This window comes from Lissotriton vulgaris, unplaced genomic scaffold (assembly GCF_964263255.1).
Source record: "Lissotriton vulgaris unplaced genomic scaffold, aLisVul1.2 SCAFFOLD_1398, whole genome shotgun sequence".
Classification (NCBI taxonomy): domain Eukaryota; kingdom Metazoa; phylum Chordata; class Amphibia; order Caudata; family Salamandridae; genus Lissotriton; species Lissotriton vulgaris.
In genome coordinates, this window is record NW_028247755.1 from 384,203 (window position 1) to 396,420 (window position 12,218).

The following is a 12,218-nucleotide window of genomic DNA, read 5'->3' on the forward strand; positions in this document are numbered from 1 at the left end:
ATAAACAACAACAAGCATTCATGGACATAAGCCATGCGTTTGAATTTACATTTACAAAAAGGGAAAAGTACAAAAGCAGTCATTGGGGTGGGGGAGGTGGGATCTGTAACTACGGCAAGCAGCGAAGGGAGGGTGACTGAGGGGAGGACACGACAAACAGCAACAAATGCAGATGGGATAAGAGAGTTCGAGAGAGCCTGCAAAATGATGCAAAATAAACGTAAGTGAAGCAAGGCACACACCTGTGAGGGGTGCTGAAATATCTATGGGAATTAACATTGGGAAAAAGTGTTTTGGGACACACCTTTTTCTCGGCCTCCACTTGGCAAATCACCCCGAAACTTTCAACACAGAAGCTCAATTGAGTGTTGTACTAATTTTTAACATTTTGTGAAGATTCGGTACAAACGTTATTGGCAAAACAATAAATGCTTTTCCTATGGAAACTAGATCCTAATTATTACTTCCTACTGGCAACGGCCTGTGGTAATATAACTGTAGATAAATAGATAGATAGCTAGCTAGATAGATAGATAGCTAGCTAGATAGATAGATAGATAGATAGATAGATAGATAGATAGATAGATAGATAGATAGATAGATAGATAGATAGCTAGTAGATAGATAGATAGATAGATAGATAGATAGATAGATAGATAGATAGATAGATAGATAGATAGATAGATAGATATTCAAGAAGACAATATTCTGAGCTCAATTTTGTCGCATCATGTTTTGATATTGGACTGTTGTTTATTTCTCTGATAAATGTTTAAACCACGAGTCATTTACAATGCTTTATTAACATTATTCTTCATTGATAACTGTATTATATTTTGCTACAATTACATCCTATATGTTTATTGAAGTTTCATATAATCACTACACTAAAGTATACATAACACCCTTTTCCCATTATCTAAGATGGGATCTAGGCATAAGCACTGACCAGGTCAAAGAGGCTGAAAACATCTTTTGGGTTCTTTTGGGCCTCTATAGTGTGTATTTCAATACCAGTGTAGTAAATTCTGGACAGAAAGAGCCCGTTGGATGCCTTAAAAAGCACCTTCTCATTTTCATATTGAACTTCAAATTGAGAATAGGGTTGATTCCTTCTTTCTACTGTCTTGATGCTTTTATGGTAGTCATGTGGGTCCAAACTTAGATAGTTGCCTTTGTAGTCTGTGATTTCCACATTCCCATTATTCATCAGACACACCTGAAACCCACAGGTTTGGTCTCGGTCTTGTTTCCCTCGGATCCCATTCGGCATTGAGCTCCAGTACATGCCGTTATCCATCTTGAAGGAGATGCCCTTTGGAGTGCACTTTAACTCCATGGACAGGTGAAGACCTTCGATGAAGTGTGAGTAAAAACTGGAAACATGGGGGTCCTTAAAATCTAAAAAAAAAAACAATTGTCAAAGGAAAATTATATTGATATATCTGTCATTGTTTGAGTCATGATATTCTATGCTTTGCCTCACCTTCCTAAATAGTGCTAACTGCTTCAGCTTAATAGTTTTCAAAACATTTCCAACTTCAAATCCTTGTTCATGGCCTTTACATTTGTATCACAGCTTTTTACCCTGACGTGGTGAGAAAACATATTCAGCTAGTTAGTTCTCCCAACAGAGAGCTAATTATCAAAGAAGATGGGAGAGCAAACCTGACACCTTCTCATGCTTTTTCCATCAGTGGCTTATGACTCAATCACTAATGCTTGCTAGTGCCCTATTCCTCATTATCCGTCAATATGGGGAGGGACAATTACTAATATTATTACCTGGTTGTAGTATATAATGTTAAGTTGCAGCCCCTCTATAGACCTTGGGCCCGATTCACAGAACTAACTTAAGACAAAATCCTAAACGTACTACTGTTGGTATTCACAGAAGTTAGGATTTTGTCTTAAGACAAACTTAAGACAGACTTAAGACAAACTTAAGTTGGGATTTTGTCTTAAGTCTGTCTTAAGTCTGTCTTAAGTTTGTCTTAAGACAAAATACTAACTTCTGTGAATAACAAAAGTAGTAAGTTTAGGATTTTGTCTTAAGTTAGTTCTGTGAATCAGTCCCCTTATTTATGAAGATCGCGCACACAAAGGCATGAATGTGCTAAAAGACAGGCACTTACACTAATGACTTGCCTCGCTGGCATATTTTATAAAGTGTATGATGCTATATTGAGCATCGAGGACCAGATTTACCAAGATGTCACTCAGCAGAGCACAGCAAGGCAACTTGCTGTGCTGCGTGAAAAGGTAACAGCAGAAATGCTACATATTTACAAAGGTATACCGCATTTCTGCTGCCTCCTAAGGCTGGTGCACTGTGTGCAGGCTTGCGCCAATGGAGGCATCCTTGCACCTTGGATCAGGGAGACGTAGCATTTTGGTGCAATCCCAGGTTTACTGACCTTAGTACATCTGAGATTGTGTCAAAATCAATGGGTAGATGCACGGAAACGTTCATACTCCATCCAAGGTAAAGTAACCCAACTCAGCCGAAACAATTGCATTACGTTACATTTCACGCAACTTGGCCCTCACATGGCTTTGTAAATCCCAGTTAAGGACTTGCATTGCCTTGTGATGACTTGCGTCATGCAAGGTCGATGCAAGTCCTTATAAAATCATAGTCGCGGGCGGTGCAGGCAAGCGCGGCGGGGCGGGGGGGGGGAGGCGACAGACAACTGAATAAGTAAAATAAATAAATAAACAAAACCAATTACCTTACGCTTGCCGCATCACTGACTCGGCAATGCGGCGAGCGCAAGGTAACTGGTTTTATTTATTTATTTTCCTTATTCCATCATCTGTCGACTCCCTGCCCCACCACGCTTACCTGCTCCAGCTGTGACTGGTAAATTAAGTCCTTAGTATTCTTTGAAAATGCTGCTACCTTTTCATTATATGAGGTTTTGGTGAAGGCCAATACAGAAGAAAAGCTGCACTGAGCGCTGCTATATTGAATTTTTCTTTAATGTATATGATGATGCTAGGATGCCTCTACAAGTTATAGAAGAACATGCATGAGCATAAGTTGTCTGCAGTTTTAAAGAAAATATGGAATACAACATATTATGTGACCATATTAACTGTTATGACTTAAGTGATCAGTAAGGAAAATGATACGATTGTATTGTAGTCAAAATGAGCGAGGAGGTTCTCACCTAAGTATAATGTAGAAACATGCTGACAATGGCTGTTATGTCAGCAGGGGTGAATACCTTGGGTAAAATAAAATATATATGTACATATACCTGATGTGCGGAATTGTTGTCTGTAGTGAAATTCTGACATTAGGAAAGAACTATTTGAAAGCAATGTTCTTTTGAGGTCTCACCTGAGCCAGCTCATGCGCTGCATTGTGAGGCTTCTAGTAAGGACTTCCAAAAGGACTTCCAACTCCCAGCGCTTTGCTCCTGTTTTTTTTTTTACTGCCACACATTTGATTGGCCGTTGTGTAAGGCTTCCACAAAAGAAAGCACGCAAATGGCCAAAGGCTCATGTAGGTCCCGCCTCTCCTCAAAACTAGCACTGCCATGGCCTAGGGGTCTCGGGAGCGTGCAGGGTGCCATGTTTCGATGGCCGCTGCATTCCTTACGGCGCGCACATGCACGCGCACCACTCCCGGGCTGGTTTTGTTTTCCACGTTTGCAAAACAGCTGGAAAGACAGATGGAGATCGCACCAGCACAGCTCTTCCTTGCAAAGCAAATCAAAATCCGAGGACGGGAATCGCAACCGAACCCAATACATGGCATAGTGCAAACGCATCTTGACTCAACTAAACATAAAAAACCCTACCTAAATAACGTAACAGAATAACTTTTAAGTGACGCTTTGAAGTTCTGTGGTGGATGCCTTGAAATATTTCTCTTTCATGGAAAATGCTTTTAATGTGTCAAAAATGTTATGGTTACGTAAATAAACAAACACTTTATTTAGACCTGCTAAGGAAGGGTTCTTTGTCTCTTTAAGACACGGCGTCTTGTGAAGTGCGTGGGTAGAATTTTATCGGCAAAGGGGAAATGTTCTTTCGGCAGTTGTTTTCATCCAAAATGCTGGGAGGAAATCCGAGTCCCCTTCAACTCAAGAAAGAGAGAGGTTCACTCTGTTTGGATAATTCTGCCTCTGATTTGGATTTCTCCATAAAATATATGGAAGTGAATAAACCTTACTACTGACCAGGGTTATTCTTTGAAACCAAATGACCAAATTATACTAAAATTCCAGGAAATAGATATGCACATCACAGAAATACGCCAGGTTGATAGGATTGGATGGGTAATGCCACTTCTATGCACTATATAAGATAACTTGTACAAATGCGTGCAGTTTAATGGGTTCAACTGGACTATTGTTGGCATTAAGAAAGTCTGGCATGAAACACCACCATGTTGTAATACATACAACTGGAATAACTTAAATACCAACATAGAACAGGCTGTATCAGCCATAACATGGCGGCCCATCAACTTTGCAGCATGCATGAAGTATGGCTGCACTAACATAACATTGATAAAGATAGCATAGCATCATGTATGAAGTATGGTTGTACTACCATGACAACATAAGCCAATTCTATAATAATACACAATACTGTATGACGCACTACTGCACTAACATAACACAACATTTTTGTTTTTTTTAATAGAGTTTTTAAGTCCTTTGAAAACTAGTGCTGAACATAAACCTAATATTAATAACCTCCATCTGCTCGGCTGAGATCAAGTCAAGTCAAGTACAGCTTTATTTGATTGCTCTTTCATACAATCATAAAAGCACATGTCAAAACATATGCCTAGTTAAGAAGACAAGTAACTTCATATATGTACATTGCTAATTCAATTGATGTATACACTAAGTAAACAACCGTTAAAAACTAGATAAAATGTTAAAAGAAATAGCAATAAAAAACTGGGGTCATAAGGTGCTTAAATTCATCAGTACCTTTTGCTACCCTATTGCCCTTAGACTTGAATTACCATCCTTTTCCTGAGGTTAATTACGTGCTTTAAAAACATTGCCAGGTAATATGTATATTATCTAAGAATTGCAAAGCAATAAAAGCTGGCCTACATTTTCTAATCCCAAAGCATTTTAGAATGGGAAGAATCCACACCTTTCTCAGTTCTCTGTAAAATTTGCAGAACAGTAACACACGTATGATGAATTGCTCTGAAAGATTATCACATGTACACAATTGCAATTGTCGGGTCCAGTCATTCATTGTCGGTAGATTGGAAGATTCCAAGTCTGAATCTGGTTAATGGAAATCGATCATAACCCCCAGGAACAACTTTTAAATATGGTTGAATGTTAAAAGTAATTACAATTTGTTGATTCTGCTGAACACTGGGTTTTAAAATCTCGGACGGCAATGTTATGGCTTTCATATGTTGGAGACCCTTTTTTTTTAGGTCCTTTCTCCTGACCTTAAGTAAACTACCACGGTCGGAAAAATACTCGGGATGTCCGAAATCCTCCATTAAATTGAGGACATATCTCAGCCAGGAGATCTTTAAGGCCCCTTCCAGCTTCAGGCTATCCAGCAGAATGTCTCTATTTAGCTGGGCCTCTATTTTTGTCCACACGCTATGCCACAAAAGAATAGGCTCAAGTTTAATAAGATCTGATATGTGAGGCAGGCTCAGTTCAGCATGACAGACATACCAGGATGTACTAGATGGGACGGATAGAATGTGTCTCAGGAACGTATTTTCTACAGTTTCCAGCGGGTAGGAGTTTGCAAGGCCCCATATCCCCGCTCTGTACATTGCTGTGGTGATACTTTTAGCTTTATATATCTTAATACGCTCCACAGGAGGCCTCCTACCCAGTTTCCTAGAGAAATGCACAAGGGCAGTAGTGGTTCTTGTAAAAGCAAGTTTTTGTGCTGATGCAGCTTGAGTCCATAAGTCTTTTTCGTCAAAGAGTATTCCAAGATACGAGAATCTCTTTGTGGGATTGATCTTTTGTCTATCCACAAACATGTCCTTGTACCTTTGACTACCACGCCCACACCTCATAAAGAAGGTCTTGGAAATTTTGACCCTAAGACCAAGACATTTCATAAAGTTGGAGAAATTGTCAAGCACCCTCTATAAGCCTACTTGCGTTCGGGACATTAAAACCACATCATCTGCGTAAAGGAGGGCGGGAATAGGACGTCCGGCTATCTGGGGGAAATCATAGCTATTCTTGAATAATGCTTGTTACAGACCATTAATGTATGAGTTAAAGTGAGCATAATATATAGGTGCCTGAGAAAAACTATTATTGGAGCTTACACCCCCATCACCTTCAGAATCTCCCAGAGCTTCTCGTGTTGAATCGAATTAAATGCAACAGTGAGATCTACGAAGGCTAAAAACAACTTGCCCCCTTTCGCCCATGTATATTTCCCGATTAGGATGGCTAGATTTAGGCTCTGCTCAATTGTTCCCAAGCTCTCCCGAAAACAATATTGGATATCGGAAAGGACTTTGTTTTCCTCTTGCCAAGTCTGTTATCGTTCTGAAACAATTCAACTTACAGCTTTAACAAGGGAATTCAAAAGTGAGATAGGCCTATAACAACCCGGGTCTTGGCGATTACCTTTTTTATAAATGGGCACAATCACTGATTCAGTCTAGGTAGCCAAAATTGTAATTGTAATTGTAATTGTAAAGGTTCTTCTATAGCGCATGGCTACTCGGAAGCATCCCAGCGCTTCACGTTAACCAGAGGAAGATAGAAATCAGATACCTGAAGTACAGAGGGCCAACTTATCTAAATCTTAGGGAACAGTACTGTTTTTAGCTTTTTGCGAAATGCAAGCAAGTCAGGCTCTTGACGGAGTGGTGGAGGGAGAGCATTCCATAACTTGGCCGCATTTCGCGAAAAGAGGAGGCCCCCTGTTCGGGCCCTGTTGGTCCTGGGGATTATTAAAAGGTTTTGCTGGTTTGAGCGAAGATCCCTTGGTGGTTTATATGGTCTGATCATGTCATTTAGAATGGGGGGCCCTTCCCATAAAGAGTTTTATGGACCAGACAGAGGGTTTTGAAGTGAAGCCGCTCCTTTACTGGAAGCCAATGCAAGGTCCTCAACGAGGGTACAGCTGATGTACGGCAGCTGGTACCAGTAAGTAACCTTGCTGCGGAGTTCTGGGCAATCTGGAGTTGCCGAGTAACCGAAGCGGGGGCTCCTAGATAGAGCGCATTTCCATAGTCCAGCCTAGATAGAATAAGGGACTGGACTATGGTTTTCTTGGCTGCTTCGGGTAACTGAGGAAGGATTTTACGAATTGTCTTCAGCAGGCCAAAGCAGGTGGCCACCGTCTTTCTTGCCTGGGTTTTAAAAGACAACTCCATATCTAGCCAGAAGCCGGGGCTTTTTATCTCGGACTTTGGAGTAGGCCCAAGCCCCATGCAGGAGGGCCACAGTGTGGAATTATTAAATGTGGCTTTTTTTCCTAGTAGCATCAGCTCAGTTTTCCCCCCATTTAGCTTCAGATGGGACGCATCCATCCATTTCGTAACTGCCTCCAGGCAGCTGCAAAGGTTGGTCGGTAGGGGTTCCACCTGATTTAAGGAGACAACTAGCTGAGTGTCATCAGCATAACTTACTAACTGGATTCCAAAGGGGGCCACTACCTCTGCCAGAGGCGCCATGTACACATTAAACAGTGTGGGGCTAAGGGAGGAACCCTGTGGTACCCCACACTGTAATGGCACTGGAAGGGAGCAGCTGGTCTCTGAGAAAACCTTAAAAACTCTGTCGCTGAGAAAAGACTCGAGCCACATAAGGGCCTTGCCCGTGACTCCAATCCTTTCAAGGCGAGATAGAAGGACACGGTGGTTAACCGTGTCGAAGGCGGCGCTGAGGTCCAAGAGGATAATGGCCGCGCTGCCACCTGCGTCCAAAATCCTCCTGGAAACCTCAACCACCCTCAACAGAGCTGTCTCGGTTCCCTGTCCTCTCCGGAATACTGTTTGAGTAGGGTGTAGCAAATCATGGGTCTCCGAATAAGATGCCAGCTGTTTATTCACCCATTTTTCGGTAAGCTTACTGATGCCATGAAGAAGAGAAATGGGGCGGTAGTTGGAAAAATCGTCAGGGTCGAGATTTGGTTTTTTCAACAGGGCCCTGACCATGGCCAATTTCCAGTCCTAATTCCAGCGAGGTGTTAACTAAGTTGATAATGTGCTTGCTGACATGGGGTAGAGCCAGTTTTAGAATGGTCATAGGGGCAGGGTCAAGCGGGGAACCATTTTTTATGGAATTGAAAAGAGGGGGTAAAAGTTCTGCACTGAGCGGAGAGAAAAATGAAAGGTGAGGTGGAATAAAATCAGTGTCACCTACCAGAGAAGGGATTGATTCAGCCACAGATAGGGGAGGAAGAGAGAGAAGGATATTTTGGATTTTTGTGGCAAAAAAGCTTGCTAGTTTATTGCAGCGAACACCAGATTCCTCAAGTGATAGTACTGATGATGGCGGGTCCGGGGCTTTTACCAGAGTTTTAACTATCTTGAACATCTCTCTAGGGGCATTAGCAGAATTCTCAATTTTTTCTGCATAAAAGGTAGATTTGGCTATGCTGAGGGCAGATTTATATTTCTTTATAGTAGATCTGTATTTATTTTTCTTCTCAGCAGAGAACAACAGGCATTAAAAACTTGGGTGACAATAGGGCCCAATAAGAACAAATTAGTTTCAAACAAATCCACCGGGACCCAGTCTGGGCCGGGTGCTTTACCCCCAAGGCTTGCAGTGATTGCTCGGTTTACTTCATCCAGGGAAAACTCAAGGTTACAATATTGTATATTAGGCTCCAATGAGGTTTTCTCAGTAGCGGCTTCAAAATTATCAGCAGATTCATAGACCCTAGTGAAATGGTCAACCCAAAGAGCCTCACTGATAGCGATTTCCATTGACGGGCCATCTCTTGGGTTCAGAAAAGGTGCTTTAACAGCTTTCCAAAAGCTGAACTGTCTCCCTGTGACGAGGCTTTATGCAAAGCTTCCCAAGCTTCATTTTGTATTTAAATTTTTCTCTTCTTGAGGGCTAATCTATAATCAACTCTTGCCTGTCTCACGGCGTTATGATTTCTAGGAGTCTGATGGTGTGCTTTTTTTAAGTTCTTATAAGCTTGAGTACAATATATATATCAAACCGACCCTGGCTTTTCCTTCTGTTTGAGTTTTGTACGTATAATGCCTCCCTCATCGTTTCTGAGATTAGCTGAAAGGAGGTCAATATGTTAGCTAAAAAGGCTGAGTCACTTAAACAAGTCTCAACAGCTATTTTACATTTCTGTATCACTTTTTTGTAACCATAAAAGAATCAACTAATGGCCAGCGTAAGGTATACCCATTTGTCTTATTTACTGACAGTGATATGGAATAACATAATGGAAAAAGGTCACTAAGTGAAATATGATCACAACAGAGAAACCACGTAATTTAGAAGCATGATTATTTGTCAGAAGTACATAGTCTATGGTACTGTATAAGCCTCTTCCATTTAAGGAGCTGGTCAATCACAGATTTCATTCGCGAAACCAAATCTAAAGTAAATATCATTTCATTAAACAAGTCCCCAAAAAACAGAGTGACAAAAATGAGTATTGCTAATGCCCTATTCATTTATAAAAACACACTGCTTTCCATCAACATTAGAGAATAATGAACAATTAAAATCCCCTAACATAATTACCATTGTATCTTTTATGCTTTTGCTGCATATGGTCCTCACATCCAAAGTCAACTTTGTTACTATCAATCCCAAGTGTTGCCTTTCATCAAAATCCACTGTAGTTAATTGATAATAGGTCTCCTCAATATGATTCTCTATCTTTTTTACATTTAATGTGTTTGAAATGTAAGTACATAGGCCACCCTTCGCCCTTTCACTTAGACCCTCCACTGCCGGAGTGTGGAGAGTTTTATACCCATTGATGTGGATTGGAGCTTTCAGCCAGGTTTCTTGAAGGGATATGATATTATAAAATGTTATGAATTCACACCAAATGGGATTACTTATCCTAGATCGTAGGCCTGCAATATTCCACAAGGCAAAGTTGCAGGTTGCCTCAACGCTCATCTCCCGTAACTTATTTGGAGCTTCTGTAGATGGAAGGTGAACATCTTCATAGACTTCAATCTCGTCTGGGGTTGTGGAGTTAAGATCTTTCTGGGGTTTTCCTAGTTGCATGTTTCTATGATCTCCAGTAACGTCCCCATGTCCCGTTGAAGCTCGTAAAGTTGATTGAATACCTACCGCTAAATGAGGTTTAATAGAGATGGAATAATCCCTATAGGGGGTGTTCACTCATAGTATCTTAGGGGTGAGCTCCAGCTTGGTTGAATATTCTCAAAAGTGGGCCATACTGTTGCCCAGTCAATCAACTCCTTCAAGTGAATTAAAAATTCCGTAGTGATTACTAAGTGGGATATCATCGCAGCCCTGTCTAACACAGGGGAGTATTTGACCCCCCAACTCGACTGCCATGGTGCTTCAGTTGTAATCATCTCTCTACCCTGGCTAGACCCTAAGAACATCTGCCCCTCCCTCATACGCCAATGATCTCTGGGTGGTTGGCAAAAAAATATCCAAGCGGGGGAATATTTATTTCCTGGGCCATAATATTACTATTACCGGCCCTATGCAGGATTACCTGCACCAAGTCTGGAGATTTAAAACTTATAATCAGGCCTCGTGAGAATTTCTGACCCACCCCACTCTCTGCACCATTTTAAACTCTGAAAAGAGGATGTCTTTAAGGATTTTCCTGGTCCCCAATAAATGCAAGCTTTTGTTCCTCAAGGTTGACCAATGTTTCGGGAGATTAGGTGCATTAGGTGTTAAACGTGTAACATTTGCCAAGATAACTACATAAGGGGTTGCCTCTGGGGGAAGATGTTAGTTCTCATTTACTTTTGTAGCAAGTCCCTTGTTTATTCTATGCATCTTCTGTCTTCTGTGTTGTCGGGTGACTCGAACTCTCCCCTACTTTAGACGTCCCATTGGTAGCTAATGATCTTTGTACAGCTTTTGGGGGGTTGAACTAGACTGTGAACCTAGGCATAAAGATGAAGGAGGTGTTATACTTTAATGTGAGGGACCAGTTAAGTCTGGGTTTTTGAGTCTCTTGCTCGATGTAGTAGGGCATTGAAAATTATGAGATGCTATGTTACCAGTGGAAATGCCACACTTATTACCCAATTCCTTTGTGTCTATACCAGTATCCCCACCTGAACGGACACCTCGATGGAGAGTGGGAATACTGATAATAGACTCTTCTAGCTTGGCCAGCCTAGCCTCAATATGAGATAATTTGTGGGACAAAGGGTCCAGCAAAGCTGCCAGCATTACCTGGTCCTCCGTGGACCGTAAACAAGCTTCCTGGGACCGGTTGCGGGATATCACCCCGTATTAGCCAGGCTAGCTTGAATCCAGTGGCACAGCAAGCAAAGAGACTCACATCTGGGATTACCCTTGGCCACCTAGGGAAAACATAGCTAATCAATCAATCAATCAAATAATTTTTATAAAGCGCATGGTTGCACTAACCAGTGCGTCCCCGCAACAAAATGATGGACAAAGTGCAGAAACCTTGTAATCACTTACCCCCAGTCAAAATATCTGGGTTGAATCTATTTTTCTTTTGCTCACTATGGCACCCCAGTTTAGACCTAGCCGTATGCAAATCAGTCTTTTTTAAAACATCTTTTTATTGAAAAGGAAAAAAGGAACATGAGGATACATGACAGCGGTAGTTATCTCAGCCAAGGTCACATCACAATTGCATGTTTCATACATAGCAGGACATTCATCTCCAACTTCATATGCAAATCAGCCTTGACCCTGCTCCTCATGGGAACAGTCCAGCCTGAACTGTAGGCCAGGTCCTCTCTGGACTGGAAACAAGCATCCGGGACCAGTGTTGGGGTATTTTTGTGATGAATTCTGTGTAGATGTCTTGTTCTTGTATGCTGAGTGCAAGACACCATGCAGCATATTTTGAAGCATTCCCAATTGTTGGCGGTTAGATGAATAAATAAAAGTGATTTGTCGAGGATGGTGTATGGTCAACTTCGGACGTCTGGAATTAAAACCTTATCATCTTGTACCAGTGCCAACACTTTAGCCATTGCACCCTAGCCCACGTATCTGCTTCGTAGAATAATTTATGATCAATGCCTATCCTTTGAACACCCCTTAAACTCTGGA

The 12,218-nt window shown here is 41.4% G+C and overlaps 1 protein-coding gene across 1 annotated transcript in view; it reads right to left on the minus strand.

The window, feature by feature from the left end:
- Nucleotides 1-784: 784 nt before the first annotated feature.
- LOC147665057 (uncharacterized) overlaps nt 785-12,218 on the minus strand; it is a 91,886-nt gene continuing 80,452 nt past the window's right edge. Inside the window, exon 3 of the mRNA XM_086949786.1 lies at nt 785-1,401. Coding sequence (XP_086805912.1) covers nt 932-1,401 — 470 coding nt within the window. The 3' untranslated portion in view covers nt 785-931. The remainder of the gene's footprint in view (nt 1,402-12,218) is intronic.